The sequence below is a fragment of the Heterocephalus glaber genome, unplaced genomic scaffold (assembly GCF_053883595.1).
Source record: "Heterocephalus glaber isolate CG9 unplaced genomic scaffold, H.glaber_assembly_v1.0 deba00001561, whole genome shotgun sequence".
Lineage (NCBI taxonomy): Eukaryota > Metazoa > Chordata > Mammalia > Rodentia > Bathyergidae > Heterocephalus > Heterocephalus glaber.
This window is the reverse complement of record NW_028258349.1, coordinates 12,326,897-12,341,552: the sequence shown is the minus strand read 5'-3', so window position 1 is coordinate 12,341,552 and position 14,656 is coordinate 12,326,897. Positions and strand designations below refer to the sequence as shown.

The following is a 14,656-nucleotide window of genomic DNA, read 5'->3' as shown; positions in this document are numbered from 1 at the left end:
GGGCTCAGTGGTAGACTGCTTGCCTAGCATTCAAGGCCCTAGGTTTGACCCCTAGCACTGCAGAAAAAAAAGCCAGAGATCGCATCCCTGCTTTCATTCCAGTGGCCCTCAACCATGACTGACAGGAGATAGGGTGTGAATACTCCGGTCCCTTACCTCCCTGTTGGGCTAGCTCAGAAGTATATGTACTGCTCAGGCTCTCTGAGCCCCCCAGCAGAATGGAGCTCCTGTTCTCTTTAGTGTTCAGGCTTAACACACCTTCTTGGTTATTTTCTTTCTCTTATTTTCATTTTTCTTTTCTTGTACTGGGGATTGAACCCAGGGTTTTCACACTAAGCTACATCCTAGCCATTTGAAAAGTTTTAAATTTTGAGTCCGGACTTGGATCTCATTTAAGTTGTCCAGGCTGGGCTGGAATTTATGCTCCTCCTGCTTCAGCTTCCCAGAGTGCTGGGATTATAGGTGTGTGCATTGTGCTTGGCTGTTCTCCTTTCTCTGTGTTTCTTCCTGCCTCCCCTACCAATGTTTTCAACCCTTCCTAATAAACTTGCCCTCTGGTGCTTGCCTCTGTGTCTGCTTCTGGGGAAACCCACACTAAGAGGACTCCACTCTGCTCCTGCTAGCTTTCCCACCACTGCTCTGGCTTCATCATAGTTGGATTACCCAAAGTGCCACCACCTCAGAAACCCCCTTGACCAAAGCCCACTTGCTCAGAGCCTCTCATGGACAACAAGCCAATTACATATTAGCACAATGCAAGGCAGGTGCCAGTGTCTGCACCCCAACAGTTAAGGTATAAAACAACCACTTCTGCCTTGTGATTCTGTAGACCTGAGCTGGGCTCAGCTGGCAGCACTGCTGTCTTGCTTTGGTTGCTCCTGGCTGTAGTTTGAGGAATCCAAGCCGGCTTCCTTTGAATGTCTGACAGCTCACTGACCTGGCTGATTCTTTCTGGGAATGGACCAAGCATCTTTTTCTGGTCCAGGGGAGTAGGTGTGTCTCTTCACATGGTGGTTAAGGGGTCCCAGAGAGCATTCCAAAAAAACACCCCCACTTGCACTATGCTTGCTGACATCCCATTGACCAAAGTCAGTGTCATGGCCAACCCCAGAATAACAAGAGAGACATCATCCCAGGGCATGAAAGTTGGGAAGCAGACTTATCAGGAGCCACCAGTGTAAAGTGTCCCACATCAGCTGCCCTGGGTCAGCACATATGTGCCCTTTTATGTAGTGAAGGGCAGCTGGCAGGCGAAGAATTCATACGAATGTGCTGTATTTCATTGATTTAAGAAAAACTTAGTTGGAATCAGAATTCATCTTATAGTCAGCTGTGTGACCTAATTTATTTTATTATATTGTATTTATTTTTAGTATTTTGAGGCAGGGTCTTGTTACATAGTTCAGGGTGGCCTTGAACTCCCTATGTAGTCCAGGCTGGCCTTGAACTCACAGTGATCCTCCTGCCTCGGCCTCCTGAGTTCTGGGATTACAGATGTGCATCACCACACCTGATTCAAATTGTGTGACCTAGTTTAATCCCCCCCCCCCTTTTTTGGTGGTACATAAAATAATTCCCCCTTTCCCCTCTTTCTCTTCTCTCTCTCTTTCTCCTCTTCCCTCCCTCCCTCCTCTCTCTTTCTTGTGCTGGAGATTGAACCTATGGCCTTCGGTATGCTTGGTAATTGCTCTACCCCTACCACATCCCAAGCCCAATAATGCTATCTCTTATCATTGATGACATCTGAGATTTTGTTCACATATAAGATGTATGTTCCAGTTTGTGTAGTTATACACTGGAAGTTTGTTCCCTCTCCCAAATCGTGTATTGAAACAATAAGCCCCAGTGGAATATTTAGATATGGGCAATTTGGGAGGTAATTACATCATGAGGATGTAGCCCTGGGATGAGATTAGTGCCTTTATAAGAAGAGATGAGGCCATGCGTAGTGGCTCAAACATGTAATCCCAGCATTTGGGAGGCTGAGGCAGGAGGATTGCTGTGAGTGCAAGGTCAGCTGAACTATATAGTGAGATCTTGTCTCAAAAAACAAAAAAGAGAGAGAGAAAGCTTGCTTTTTCTCTCTGCTCTTTCCATGTAAGGACACAGCAAGAAGATGGCCAGCTGGAAATTGGAAATTGGGAAGAGTTCCCTCATCAGTCATGGGATCTGCTGGTGATCTTGGGCTTCCCAGCCTCTAAGACTGACAAATAAATGTTCATTGTTTAAGCTACACAGTCTACGGGGCCAGGAATTTAGCTCAGTGGTTTGACCACCTGCTACGCAAGCGCAAAGACCTGAGTTCGATCCCTGGTACCAAAAAAAAAAAAAAAAAAGCAACACAGTCTGCAGTGTTCTGTTATAGCAGCCTGATCTAAGACACACACACACACACACACACGACTAATGTGATAGAGTGTCCCTGGAAAACTGCATTTTTGTGTGTGGATGTGGCACTAGGGATTGAACCAAGTGTGCTAGGTAAACACTATCACCAAGCTCCAGCCCAACCCTTTTATATTTTGTTTTGAGACAGGATATTGCTAAGTTGTCCAGGCTGGCATTGAACTTGTGGTCCTCCTGCCTCAGCCTCCTGAGTGGCTTGAATTACAGGTGTGGACTATTGTTCCTGGTAAAAAACTGTATTAAAAGAATTACAATTATTTTCAATTTGAAAGGAAGGACAGCTTAGAAGCACAAGTGCATCAAATGAACAATAGCAAAATATTTTAATAACAGCACTTAAAAATTCACTAAATATTGGCATTGTGTTAAAGAATCACACTGCCCATATTGAGAAAATTGGCCTTCTATTTCCAGTCTCCTTCTTGGAGCTCCTCTCCTATTGTTGGCCTGTTTACCATTCATGGCTGTGAAAACACAAAGGTAGCTTTTTCCCTGCCTTCGGTGTTAGTGATAGATTTCTGTCAGGCTTGTCTGAGTTCACCTGAATGTCTAACCACTAGCAGAATTACCGTGCAGCCCAGTGCAGTGGTTTGTGCCTGTAATCCAGAATTTTGGGAGGCTGAGGAGGAGGATAGAAAGCTCAAGCCAAGCCTGGGTAACATAGCAAGACCCTGCCTCAAAATAAAAAAGGAGCCGAGATGTAGCTCAGTTCAACCTGCAAAACAACAACAAAAAAAGATGCAAACTTTATTCTTCAATAAAGCTGTGACACTGTATCTAACTTACATGATAAAGACATCTCTCTCCTTACACCTACTAGATGTGCATTTAATATACATGGCCTATATTTACATGGAGATATTATGAAGAGTGAATTAGAAATAGGTGCTCCTTCCCCAAGCCATCTGTCAGAAAATGGTGAGACACTGATATTAGAACACAGCATTTTACTGCCATCTGTTGGGAAACTGGTAAAAAGTCAAGTCTACTCGGGCCTATCTCCAACCTGCAGCCTGCTTTTTTTTTTTTTCTGACCAGGTATTGTCTTGGGCCTAATATAAAATACACAGTGTAGTTAATTTACTTCCTTTTAAGTTGTTTTTATTATGACATTTAAAAAATGCAGGCAACCAGAGGTGGTGGTATGTGCCTCAAATCTCAGTAACCTAGGAGGTTCAGGCAGGAAGATTGCAAATTCAATCCCAGCCTGAGCACCATAGTGAGACCCTGTCTCAAAAATTTAAAAAGTCTCAAGAAGGGCTAATGTAACTCAGAAGGCCTTGGGTTCAATCCCCAATACCCAAAAAAGAGGTGGGTTGCAGGTTGTACACACTCTCTGGCGATTGGTAAGTATTGCCTGAAATTTTGAAGTGCATGGTTTGAACACCATATAGGACAGCCTTGAATTATTAGACAGCCAGTTAGCAAAATGGCTGAGTGTGTGCACCAAGCCAGGCTGCCTGGAATGAATTCTTAGCTCCCATCTTTCCTAGATGGTGACTTTAGGTATGTGATATAACGCCTCCACTTCCTAATCTGTAGGTGGGGATAGGTTAGTTCCATTTCCTCGGGGTAGAAGTAATAATGAAGTGCCCCAACCCCTGTAAAGCTCTTGGGGCTGTTCCTGGCCCAGGGTGAGCACCATGTGAATGCATCTATAACGTTTTAAATTTATTTAACCAATGCCTGCTAAGTGCAGGAACACTTAATATTTCCACATAGGCGCCCTTTTAATCCTCATAACAACTGTCTTGGGACAGATACCAACATAGGTAGAGGACCAACTTCAACATGACACCCAATGGGACGGGAGAGGCTATGCGTTCCAGACATCACATATTCCTCGCTGGGACACCTGACTGGAGTTTTCACATCCCAGGGGGACTCCTATTACCTCTTTAAGAAGCAATGAAGACTTTTAGGAATGGGAAGGTTTTTCAAGATTTCCAGCCCCTAGCAGGGCCTGGTGGTGCACGCCTATCACCCCAGCACTCTGAGAGGTTGACGCAGGAGGATAGCCAAGTTTGAGCCCAGCCTTGGTAACTTAGACACTTACTGAGACCCTGTCTCAAAAAAAAAAAAAAAAAATTAAAACTTTTTAAAGCTGGATGGCCAGGCCTGGTGGTGCACGCCTGGAATTCCAGCACTTGGGAGGCTGAGGTAGGAGGATTGCCATGAGTTTGAGTCCTGGCTGGGCTACATAGTGAGTTCAAGGGCAGCCTGAACTACATAGCGAGACTGTCTAAAAAATAAAATGTAAAATAATAATAATAATAATAAAGGCTGGAGAGGTAGCTCGGTGCAAAGGTCCTGTGTTCAATCCCTAGTACGGGGGGGGGACTCCCCAGGGCTCTCAGGTTGGCATGGCTGCTGCGTGTAACTGCGTGTGCAGGTTAAGTAAAAAGCTGGAGAAATTTGCCAAAGCCCAACCTCCTCGGGGTCCGTGCCGGCGACCAGCGGATAGAGGTCTGGAAGTCTCAGACCGTTCAGCACCACGGAAAGAGCCTCGCTAAAGTCTCTGGACCCGCCCCTGCGCGCCAGCCCTTCCCGCAGGCCCAGCTCAGATTTAAAGCGCCCTCGTCCAGTTTACCGACGCGAAGGCAGAGACGAACACCCGCTTCAGCTGTATTTACACACGGAATCTCCCAGAGAGACACAGGATGGCCTGGTGGGGAAGAGGGCTTTATTGGGATGTTAGTGGGAGGGTGAATTTCAGGGAGCAACAGACACTGGGACCAGTGTGGTGATAACCTTAAGGAGCAATAAATTAACTTATAAAATAAGGTGAAGAGGTCCCAAGTGAGGCAGCAGCGGGAAAAACCTGCGGGATTTCTTAGGGATGGAATTTGGAATTGGAAAGGGGACCTTAGAATGAACTTGTCAAGACCTCCTTCCCCTACCCCGGGCTGGGAATTGGGGTTGTGGGGGCACCCGGAAGAAGGGAGGCCTGGGCTCAGGGTCGGCCCTCCAGAAAGCGGTAGGTGGGGTTCTCATAGCCGTGCCGCTGCAGTTCTCGCAGCTGCTGCTCCTCCAGGCTCAGCATGGGGTCCACCTGCAGCGGGGTGGGGGGGGTAGTGGGGCCGGGGCCTCGCTGCTGAGCACAGGGTCGGTCCGTGCCCAGGGAGGCTTGGCACTCTCACCTCCACCACCCCGTGGCTGATAGCCCTCACCTCCACCACCCCGTGGCTGATAGCCCCGTAGGGCTTCTTCCTGCGCAGCAGCAGCATGGCGAGCACAATGAGGGAGGCCCCGCCCGCTCCCATGATCAGCAGGCCCGACACAGCCTCGCGGGACACACCTGTCCCAACAGGGGCCTGCGGAGAAAGGACATGGGGCCCAGGATAACTTTGAGGCTCATCAGGGTCTTTTGCAGCTTTGAGAGCCATAGCCTCGACACTGATCCCCGACATCTCTCTCCCTAGGTACCCCGGGTTACACCTCTTACCAGCTCATCTCTCTGAATCTCCGAGGAGTGGAAAGGAAACCCCCTTGGAACAGATGCATTAACCTGGGGGAACAGGAAGTGTCATGGACCCCACTTCTTCGTTCCCAGGGCCCAAGAGGGCATCCCCTACTCAGATCCATGTCTTCAGGCCCCTCTTCCCTCAGCCCAAGGACTCCAAACCCCAGCACCTCCTCCAATAACTCTAGGAACCCAGGTGCCCGCTGATCTTCCTTTAGGAGCCCAGGTCCAACTCACCTTTAGCTCATACTGCTCCAGGGAGGATGTCTTCTCTTTCCCAAAGGATGCAGCGTCTTGTTCTGTGGACCCTACCCCCCAAGTCCCATCTCATTCTTGAGGGTTCAGAGGGGTGCTGCCCCCACCTGAGGAGGGGGTCAGAAAGGGCACCAGACTCCACCCTATAAGATCTAAATCTGCTTATGTATGGATCCTTGTTCACTTTGGGTTTAGGATTCAGTGGGATTTAGTGGCTGAGCTCTACCTTCCACGACACTCACCTTTTGGAAGGGTCACAGGAGTCTCTGCTGGCAGCCAGAGCGGGCAAGGCAGGTGGAACAGTGAAGAGAGGAGGGCACCATCAAATAAAGAGTGGAGAAACACCCTCCCAGGGACCAAAGGAGGACCAAGGACCCTACAGAGGCCTCCACACATTGAGACATTCCTCCCTGTTCTCTCCCCCTCACTGTGGTGGCTAAGACATCCCCAGACTCTAGGGGATTAGCAATGAGGTTGGAGGCTTGTCCCCAGATTCACTCACCGTCCTTGGAATCTGGAGGCTGCAGCCCACCCTTGTTCTCACTGCTGCCCCCAGGTGCAGGGGCTTCCAATTCATTGGGACCCAGGTGTTCAGAATGGAGGAGTTCTTCTGAGGGGAACATGCAGAGAGGGGGCTGAGGTGGTGAGCAAAGGGATTCCACAAGCCTTACAGGGTTAGTGAAGGGCACCACATAGTGGAGTGCTTGGGAGATCATGCAGACAGCAGAGGCAGCCCTAAGTGTGACCTGACAAAGTGGAGCACTGGGCGGAAGCACTGATGGCTGGAAGATGGAGGCTGAAGTTTTTAGAACCCAGTTTCATTAAATATCAAGAGATTTAGGGTTAGGTGTGGGACATCCTGGAGGAAGTCACAATAGAGCCAGGGGCAGTGCAATGTCCCTCCCATTGAATCTGGTCTCAGTTTGTAACTTGGTCTAACCAATAGAATGTGGGCCCAAGCCTTAAGAAGATCTGGAGGGACTGGAGCTACAACCCAGTGGCAGAGTTTGCTCAGCATGTACAAAGGCCTGGGTTCAATCCCCATCACTGAAAAAAAAAAAAATGATCCGGGAACTTCCACTTTTTTGCTTTTGGGGGCCTGCACCATCATGTAGGAAGCCCCTGCATGGAGAGGCTCCTTGGAGGAGAGAGGCACTGATCCTAGCTGGAGAGAGGGAGAGGCACATTTTCCAGAGTCCCAGTCCCTCAGTGATCCTCTAGTTAAATACAGCTGCTCACTTATTACTGAGAAATTCACCAGGAGAACCATTCAGCTGAATCCAGAACAGACAGCAGAATCATGAGCAAAGAAAAATGTTTTTTTTGAGACAGACTCTCACTATGTAGTTCAGGCTGGACTTGAACTCACTATGTAGCCCAGAGTAACCTCAAACTCATGGCAGTTCTGCCTCAGCCTCCTGTGTACTGGGATTACAGGCATGCGCCACCACACCCAGAAGAAAAATTGTTTTGAGAGTAAAAATATTAAGTTCTGGAGCAGTCTGTTATACAAGAATAGATAACTGAGCTGGACAAGGTACATGCCTGCAATCCTAGCTCTTGGGAGGCTGAAGCAGGAAGATTCTGAGTTTAAGGCCAGTCTGGACTACATAACAAATTTCAGGCTAGCCTGTACCACATAGCAAGACCCTGCCTTAAAAAATAATAACTAGGGCCAGGAATTTAGCTCAGTGGTTCCAGTTCCTGCCTTGCAAGCACAAGTTCCTGAGTTCAATCCCCAGTACCCCCCCCCCCCAAATAATAACTGAAGTGGGGGAGGTTCATGGTTTGAGGGCCTTTAGAGGTCTGGAATGGGGGCCAGGGACAATGGGCACTCACGGATCTGGGGCCGAAGCTCCTGAGCCAGGTGGGGGTTTTGGTCAAGCAGCCCCAGGCTCTGATTCATTCTTTCCTCAATCACCTGAAGGTGGGTCAGCACCTATAGAGAGTAAGTATGAGAGATGGGCTGGGTTCAGTAGCTTACACCTATAATCCGAGCTATTCAGGAGGCAGGAGGACTGCAAGTTTGAGGCCAACCTGGGCAACTTATTGAGAACTTAAGACCCTGTCTGAAAATGAAAACATAAAAAGAAAATGGGCTGGGCTATAACTCAATGGTAAATGCTTGCCCAATAAGTGTGAGCTCCTTGGTCCCAAGGAAAAAGGAGGCATAAGACAGGTAAGTATAGGATACAAGGAATATGGTATAGAAGACTGGAAGTGGGGGTAAGTGGAGTAGGTGTAGAAAGTAGGGTCTGAGGAACAGAAAATGGGGTTTGGGCAGGTTTCAGAGACAGGAAGTAGAATTAGAGAGTCATGGGCTGGGGATGTAGTTCAGCAGTGCAGTGCCTGCCTGGCAAGTGTGAGGCCCTGAGTTCGATTCCTAGTAACAACAACAACAACAACAAAAAGAATTGGAGAGTCATACAGAAATGATAGTGGTTCCAGAACACAGGATTTACAGACAGGAAGAGAATCTCCAAGAAATAGGAATTAGATTCTGAGGACGCAGAGAAGAGGCTTCTGGGAAAACAAATGAGACGAGGGAGGAACGAAGGTCGAGGTACAGGAACAGGGTTTAAGGTACTGAAAGAGGATTCTGGAAAAGGAAGTAGAAATCCAAGGGACAGAAACTAAGAAGAATTCAAGGGAAGAGAAGGGGGTCAATGGCACGGTGTTGGTGAGGAACGGTGGTCCAGGATCAGGAAGTAGGGATCTGAAGGACAGGAAGTGAAGATGAGGGACTGGAAAAGGTCCTCAGGCCCAGGAAGGGGTTTTAGGCATAGGAAAGAGGTCCAAGGGACAGAATGTGAAGAACAAGAGAAGAGTCCAAGGGCCTAGGATCTGGAGGCTAGCAGGGCATCTGGGAGTTAGAGGCATTTAAGGACCTGGAATCGCATCTGCTGGGCCTTCTCAGGATCCACAGCGGCCACGTGTTGGTAGTGTCGCAGCGTGTGCCTTTGCTCCTTCTGCTCCGCCCGCAGGTAGCGCCGCAGGGCCACCAGGACACGCTCTGCCTGTGGGAGGGATAAAGGCTGCCCGGGCCTGTTGTAGCCTTTCTCTGCTTCTGCTCTCTGTCCCCACCACCCTGTACCTGAGGCGGATCCCCCTGCAGTGCCGCCAGGAAGCCTTCCAGGGCAGCCCGGCGCTGGTCATTGATAAGAGCGATGACTCGGGTGGCATGGGTCTCCACCAGGCGCTGTCGCTCACCAGACACCTGCTCCTCCAGGGTCTGCAGAATGGACTGGAAGTGCTGGTGCCAGGGATGGGGAAGTGGGGGTGGCATACAGTCAGGAGAGGTAAAGACAGGTGAATGTGTGGGTCAAAGAAGTCTGGAAAGGCAGGACTACTGGGGCAAGTGGGGTGGGGTTCTGTGGGTCTGGCCTGGACAGAGCCAGCTGGGATGGGACTGGATCATAGGAAACTTCCTAGAAGGGTTGCTACGTGAACAGGTAGTATAGGGTCAGGACTAGGCCTCCTGGGAGCAAACCTGAGGGTATAAATTATCTGACTGGGTGGGAATAACCTGGGAACAGAACTGTCAGTGTTGTCCCTGCAAGTCTTGTAGAGAGAGCAGGACTCCAGACCTGGACAGGGCCAAACTCGAGACAGGCTGCGCCTCAATGAGACCCAAGTTGGGGCGTAGGGGGATGAGGATTGGAATGAGGGCTAACCTTATTTGGGACTGCGTGGAATGGAGCTGCACCAGGTAAGGCTGAAGGAGGTGAGTTCAAAAGTTAGGAGGTAGGGCTTCTCAGGGAGGAACTGAGTAAAAGTAAGACAGAGTGGCAGGACCGGAGTCAGGGTGGGGCCTAACAGGGATGTGACTGCCTCCAAGAGCAGCTGAGAAGAACCCAGCTATAACTTCAGGGTACCAGGCTTGGGAGAGGACTCCAGAGCCAGACCTCAGAAAGAAGTCAAGTTAAGCAGGGCTAAGCCTGGCCAATCTAAGGAGGAGAGCAATGTTAGGTCAACAGTGGCATGGCCAAATGGAGGGGTGGGGCCAGGAAACACCAAGGTAAGTAGGAGGGGGTTGAAGTGGATGGGGTCAGACATGGCCAGAGCCAGGCTGAGACCATCCAGTCCCTTGTCCTACCTCATTCAGGGCCTGTCTGTCAGCTTTAGGCAGGTTCTTGGACTGGTTGTCTGCCATGGCCCATTCACGCATCACCTGGGGGTGGGATGGAGCTTTAGGATCCCAGAATCCACTCTGATATAACTGGTAAGTCTCCCAACCCCTTGTCAAGACTTTGGAGGATCTAGAACCCTTAAGTCCCACTAGCTCTTGCATTCCCAAGAGGAAAGACCCAGGGGGAGTCGAAAGTGGAAGTGTACCGTGGGCCAGAGTTTCCAGGGAATCTGATGGCATCTCATTGGGATTCTAGGTGGCTTAGGGACTTCTGGTCATCTTAGGGGGTGGTGTTAAGGGCTCAGGGTTGAAGGGCTTGAGCATCCCTGAGAGGATGAGTGTCAATGGGTTCCTCAGGAGATTTCTGGCATTTTAGGGATCTGTGTGACAGATATGGTGAGTTCCTGGGGTCCCCAGTATCCACCTCATTAATCTGGCGCATCCTACGCTCCTCCAGGTCCATCTTGGCCCTCAGGAACCCCTCATGTTCACTGATTTCCCCAGGCATGCCGAAGTAAACATCTACACCGTCCGTGGGCCTCGGGGTCGGAGTGACTGCAAGACCATCAGGGACCGGGAGGTCGGCTTGCAGCACACCTCCTGGTCACCTTTCCTACCTGAAGAACTGCATTTCCTAGAGTGCACTGGAGACCATCATGCATCCAGTTTAGCTATCACTGTTGCCTAACATCATGGGAGATGTAATTCTGGACCTGGCCTGTTCCTGGAAAGCTTGTAAATCCATTTCACTATTTCCCAAGCTTTCCTCAAATTACCCTTAGGGCCTACCAAATGGGCCTTCCACTTCCAAGGATCCCTAAACTACCTTGTCCCTTTGCATTCTTCACAAGCTAACCCTTCCACCTCTACTTCTTCCAAAGCTACTCCTATCTCTTCCATTCCCCCTACCTGGGCCTCTCCTCCACAGGTCCCTCCCCAAACAGCAAGGCTCCCCCAAATCACGCTTTCTCCAGTGGTAGAGAGGACTAGACTGCCTTACCTTTGCTGATCACAGCAGAAGTATGGGAGCTTGGGAGTGGGACTCTTTCTTCCTCTTCCTCTTCAGCCTGGGGGGGCTCCACAAAGTAATCATCTACTGGCTGTAGGAAGGATTCCTCCCCTTCCTCATCTTCACCCCCCTCTGCTCTGCCCCCCAGGGGCCAAGACCTTGTGGACGGGTCACTGAAGGAGCAGGAGAAGACCCAGGCAGTAAGGTCCTGAGTGTAAGCCCCCAGGTTTCCATCTTCTGCTCTTGGAGCGTTAGGAGGGCCACTCACCCAACTGCTGTCCCAGATGGGTTGGAGGTCACTGGAGGGGGACAGCATACATATTCCACACCTCGGAACCGATCCTCCCCACAGGGCAAAAGCATGCCTGAGCCATGCAGAATGAGGCCCTGGGAGCTGCAGGCCTGTGGGAAGAGTGGGCCCAGATGCCAGGACTGTGGAGTAGGAGGGTGTAGACTGGAAGCCTGGATGCCTGGGTCTTGGGGGCTGATAAGACTGGGAGCCTGGATTCCTGGTTCTGGAGGAAAGGGTTGGAGGATGGAATTCCCAGATCCCATTGGGAACAGGGGGCTATAACAAGACTCTTAGATTCTGGTGAAGGAGGGTGTTAGGGCCTTGGACTCCTGGGCTCTAGTGGGGCAGGCATACATGGGCCAGGGACCTGACCTCCTGTGCCTCCTGATGCCTCCGAGTTAAACTCTCACACTGGTCCATGCGTTCTTGGTGCAAGAACCTGCAGCCTTCTGGCACCAGTAGGGCTTCGCTCACAAATTCACCAGCTGAGGAATGGGGGACACTAGGATGAGACTCTCCCACAGCCACCAGCTCCACCCTTGTCAGAATCCAGATATCTTATCCTCAGAGGCTTCATGGCTCCACTTTGGACCCAGGCACCCAGCCCCCTAATGAGGGTCAGAGACAGGGCTCAGAAATGTCTCTCAGAGAGTCCCACCTCCCTTCCCCTCTCCCAGCCTGTGACTCACGCAGGCAGCGGAAGGGCACAACCTGGTGGTGGAGGTGGGCACAGCGGCCACTCCGGGCACCCCCACACCAGTGTTCCATGGGGATTGCTGGTGCGGCCTGCTCCACACGTGTAATGTGCAGCTCTGGATACATCTGGGGGCACCAAGGAGGGACAATCAACCCACTGCCCGGCCCCTGCCAGCCATCCCTCTCTCTGGTCATGTCCCTTTTCAAGGCTCTGCTCTCCACCCTTGTATTGGGGATCGAACCCATGGCCTTCACACTGAGATACATGCCCAGCTCTTCTTTTATTTATGTATTTACTTTTTAAATTTTGAGACAGGGTCTTGCTAAGTTGCTAAATTGCCCAGTTTGGCCTCAAACTTGTGATCCTCCTTCCTCAGTCTCCCACAGCGCTGGGTTTGCAGGCATGGACCACTGCACCTGGCTCAAGATGCTAGCATACATAAGGACATCTCCCTAGACCCTGCTTCTCCCTAGAACACATCTGAGATAGCTTCAGTCCCTCGTGCTCGTTGGCCACATCCCTCCTGCTCTCCTTAGATGCCACTTCTTTTCCTGTCCAATTGCTTCATGAAGGTCCCTTCGTCTGTCTGCAAATCAATCTCTGTAAACCCATTTCTCTGGTCACCCCTCCTCCAGAATCAGGTTCTTCTCTCCTTAGATCGTCTCCTCCTCCAAGACTCGTCCCCTTTGGTTTGGCCTCTCTGTAAGTATTCCCTTTTTGTTAGACTCGCCTTCTCACAGCCACGCCTCCTGGCTATCCGCTTGCTCGTTTGACTTCACTGCTTTCCCCCATCTTGCTGTCCTATAGGTCTCTTAATCTTAGCCCCGCCTTCCCACTGGCCACGCCCACCTATGCCCTCATACAGAGCCCACCAGATTTCTAAACCCCGTCTGTTCCCTGGCCATCCTCCTGAGAAGAGATATTTGCGCAGCTCTCCCTTCTTCAGATTTAAATTTCTCAAAACAGGTCCTGTCCTCACCTCTTCACTGGCCACATCCCCTAGCTCCCTTTGCCGCCTTAGATCCCGCATCTCCCGGTACCCTGCCTTTTGAGAGTATAGCTTCTCAGAGGCGGCCTTCCCCATCTGGGACCCGCTCTCCGCTGACCACGCCCCTCCCGTAGTCCCCGCCCACCTGTCTGCAGTACTCCAGCACGCGCTGCGGGTCCCGGAGACAGCGTTGTGAGCGCTGTGGGTCTGGTTCCCAGCGGCCGGTGCGCAGGTCCCGGTGAAGGGTTGGAAGCCCACATAGTCCTGCCACCTGGGCCGACCCTGGAGCCTAGCAGTGGTGCCAGGAAGGGCAGTGAGGGCCCGGGGAACGTTGGCATATGTATTCCCTGGTCCGAGATATTCAGACCCCCAGCTCCGGTCCCCTCCCCCAATCACTCCGCACCGGCCTCTTGGAAACACCATTCCCTGTGAAACAGCTCCGGCAGGGCGGGGGCGACTCTGCTCTCCCGTTGTTATAGCAACCCAGTCCCCCCCCCCCCGTTTCAGCGAGGCTTGTTGCTGAGGAGACAGACTCCGCCCCCGCCCCAGGGCAGTCGCGCTGGAGCCTGAAAGGGTTAAACCTGAATCGTGGGGGTGGAGGCCTGAACCCAGGCATTCTGGCCTCTCCTCCTTCCATACCCAGTTCAGGCTTCCCATTGCGGGGGTGCAAAGACAAGGCCTGGCTTCCCTGCAGGCCTAGACACCAGGTCCTTGAGGACTGGGCAGCTGTATCCCGGTTGGGGGTGGTGGCTGGAGGCCTGGATTCCTGGGTCCTGAGAGGGCCCTTATTTGGGTACAGAGGATGTAAGGGGCCTCTCGGATTCTCAGATCCTAGGACCTTGCTGCTTGGTGGGTCCTATGTTCAGATGGGACGGAGTTGAGGCCTAGTGTAGAGTGAGAGTCTAGAGGGGTAGGTTGGACTCCTGGCACCAGGGTCTGAGGGGGCTAGGATGTCAGATGATGGGGGAGCCGGGACCTGGAATCCTGGGTTCATGAGTACCTAGTGTGGTTAGGGTCGCCTGGAGGCGGGCCACCTGCCTGAAAGGTCTGAGCTTTCTGCCTGGACAGGTCCGCGTTGGGATTCTGCGGCCCGGTCCCGCCCCTTCCCCCATCCCCCAGGACCCGGCCTGGCCTCACCTCGGCCGCGCCGGGGCTCCCACCGGCGAAGCTCCCGATGGCGAATTGCGCGCGCGGCAGCAGCAGCAAGAGTGGCAGCAGCAGCAGTGGCAGCGGCGGCGGGCGCCAGCGGCGGCCCGTACTGCGAGCGGCGGGGCTCGCGGGCCCCATGTCCCGGCCCTGGCGCCCTCAGGTCCCCTGCGCTCCCGCCCGGCCTGGCCCCAGCGGCGGTGTCAGGAGCTCCCAGCGCCGCCGCCTCCTCCTCCCGCCGCCCCCGGGCTGCGCCGGCGCCGCCAGCCCC

The 14,656-nt window shown here is 52.0% G+C and overlaps 1 protein-coding gene across 9 annotated transcripts; it reads right to left on the bottom strand.

Annotated features, from left to right (window-relative positions):
- Nucleotides 1-5,069: 5,069 nt before the first annotated feature.
- Nucleotides 5,070-14,636, bottom strand: Aplp1 (amyloid beta precursor like protein 1). 9 transcript variants are annotated; one of them, XM_004858949.4, is made up of 17 exons: nucleotides 14,377-14,636; nucleotides 13,385-13,528; nucleotides 12,244-12,376; nucleotides 11,927-12,039; nucleotides 11,531-11,664; nucleotides 11,254-11,435; nucleotides 10,678-10,808; nucleotides 10,221-10,295; nucleotides 9,219-9,377; nucleotides 9,013-9,141; nucleotides 7,964-8,063; nucleotides 6,627-6,734; nucleotides 6,367-6,393; nucleotides 6,107-6,177; nucleotides 5,852-5,914; nucleotides 5,577-5,720; nucleotides 5,070-5,458 (listed from the first exon to the last, which is right to left on the bottom strand). In XM_004858949.4, the coding sequence occupies exons 1-17, from the start codon at nucleotides 14,524-14,526 to the stop codon at nucleotides 5,360-5,362; spliced, it is 1,962 nt and encodes a 653-aa protein (XP_004859006.1). In that variant the 5' UTR covers nucleotides 14,527-14,636; the 3' UTR covers nucleotides 5,070-5,359. The 9 variants fall into 9 exon arrangements, with proteins under 9 accessions (XP_004859006.1, XP_012932868.1, XP_012932869.1 ...); XM_013077414.3 differs by having other exon boundaries at nucleotides 5,547-5,720; nucleotides 14,377-14,633; XM_013077415.3 differs by having other exon boundaries at nucleotides 5,547-5,720; nucleotides 6,367-6,390; nucleotides 14,377-14,633.
- Between the last annotated feature and the right edge of the window lie 20 nt (nucleotides 14,637-14,656).

What these genes read in the sequence shown, in the direction of transcription:
- Aplp1 (XM_013077414.3), bottom strand. Translation starts at nt 14,526, where the DNA reads ATGGGGCCCGCGAGCCCCGCCGCTCGCAGTACGGGCCGCCGCTGGCGC. An exon ending in TTCTGCTGTGATCAGCAAAG is followed by an intron (nt 10,809 to 11,253) that starts GTAAGGCAGTCT and finishes ATGGTCTTGCAG; the next exon opens with TCACTCCGACCCCGAGGCCC. An exon ending in GGAGCTTCGGCCCCAGATCC is followed by an intron (nt 6,735 to 7,963) that starts GTGAGTGCCCAT and finishes TGTTCCCCTCAG; the next exon opens with AAGAACTCCTCCATTCTGAA.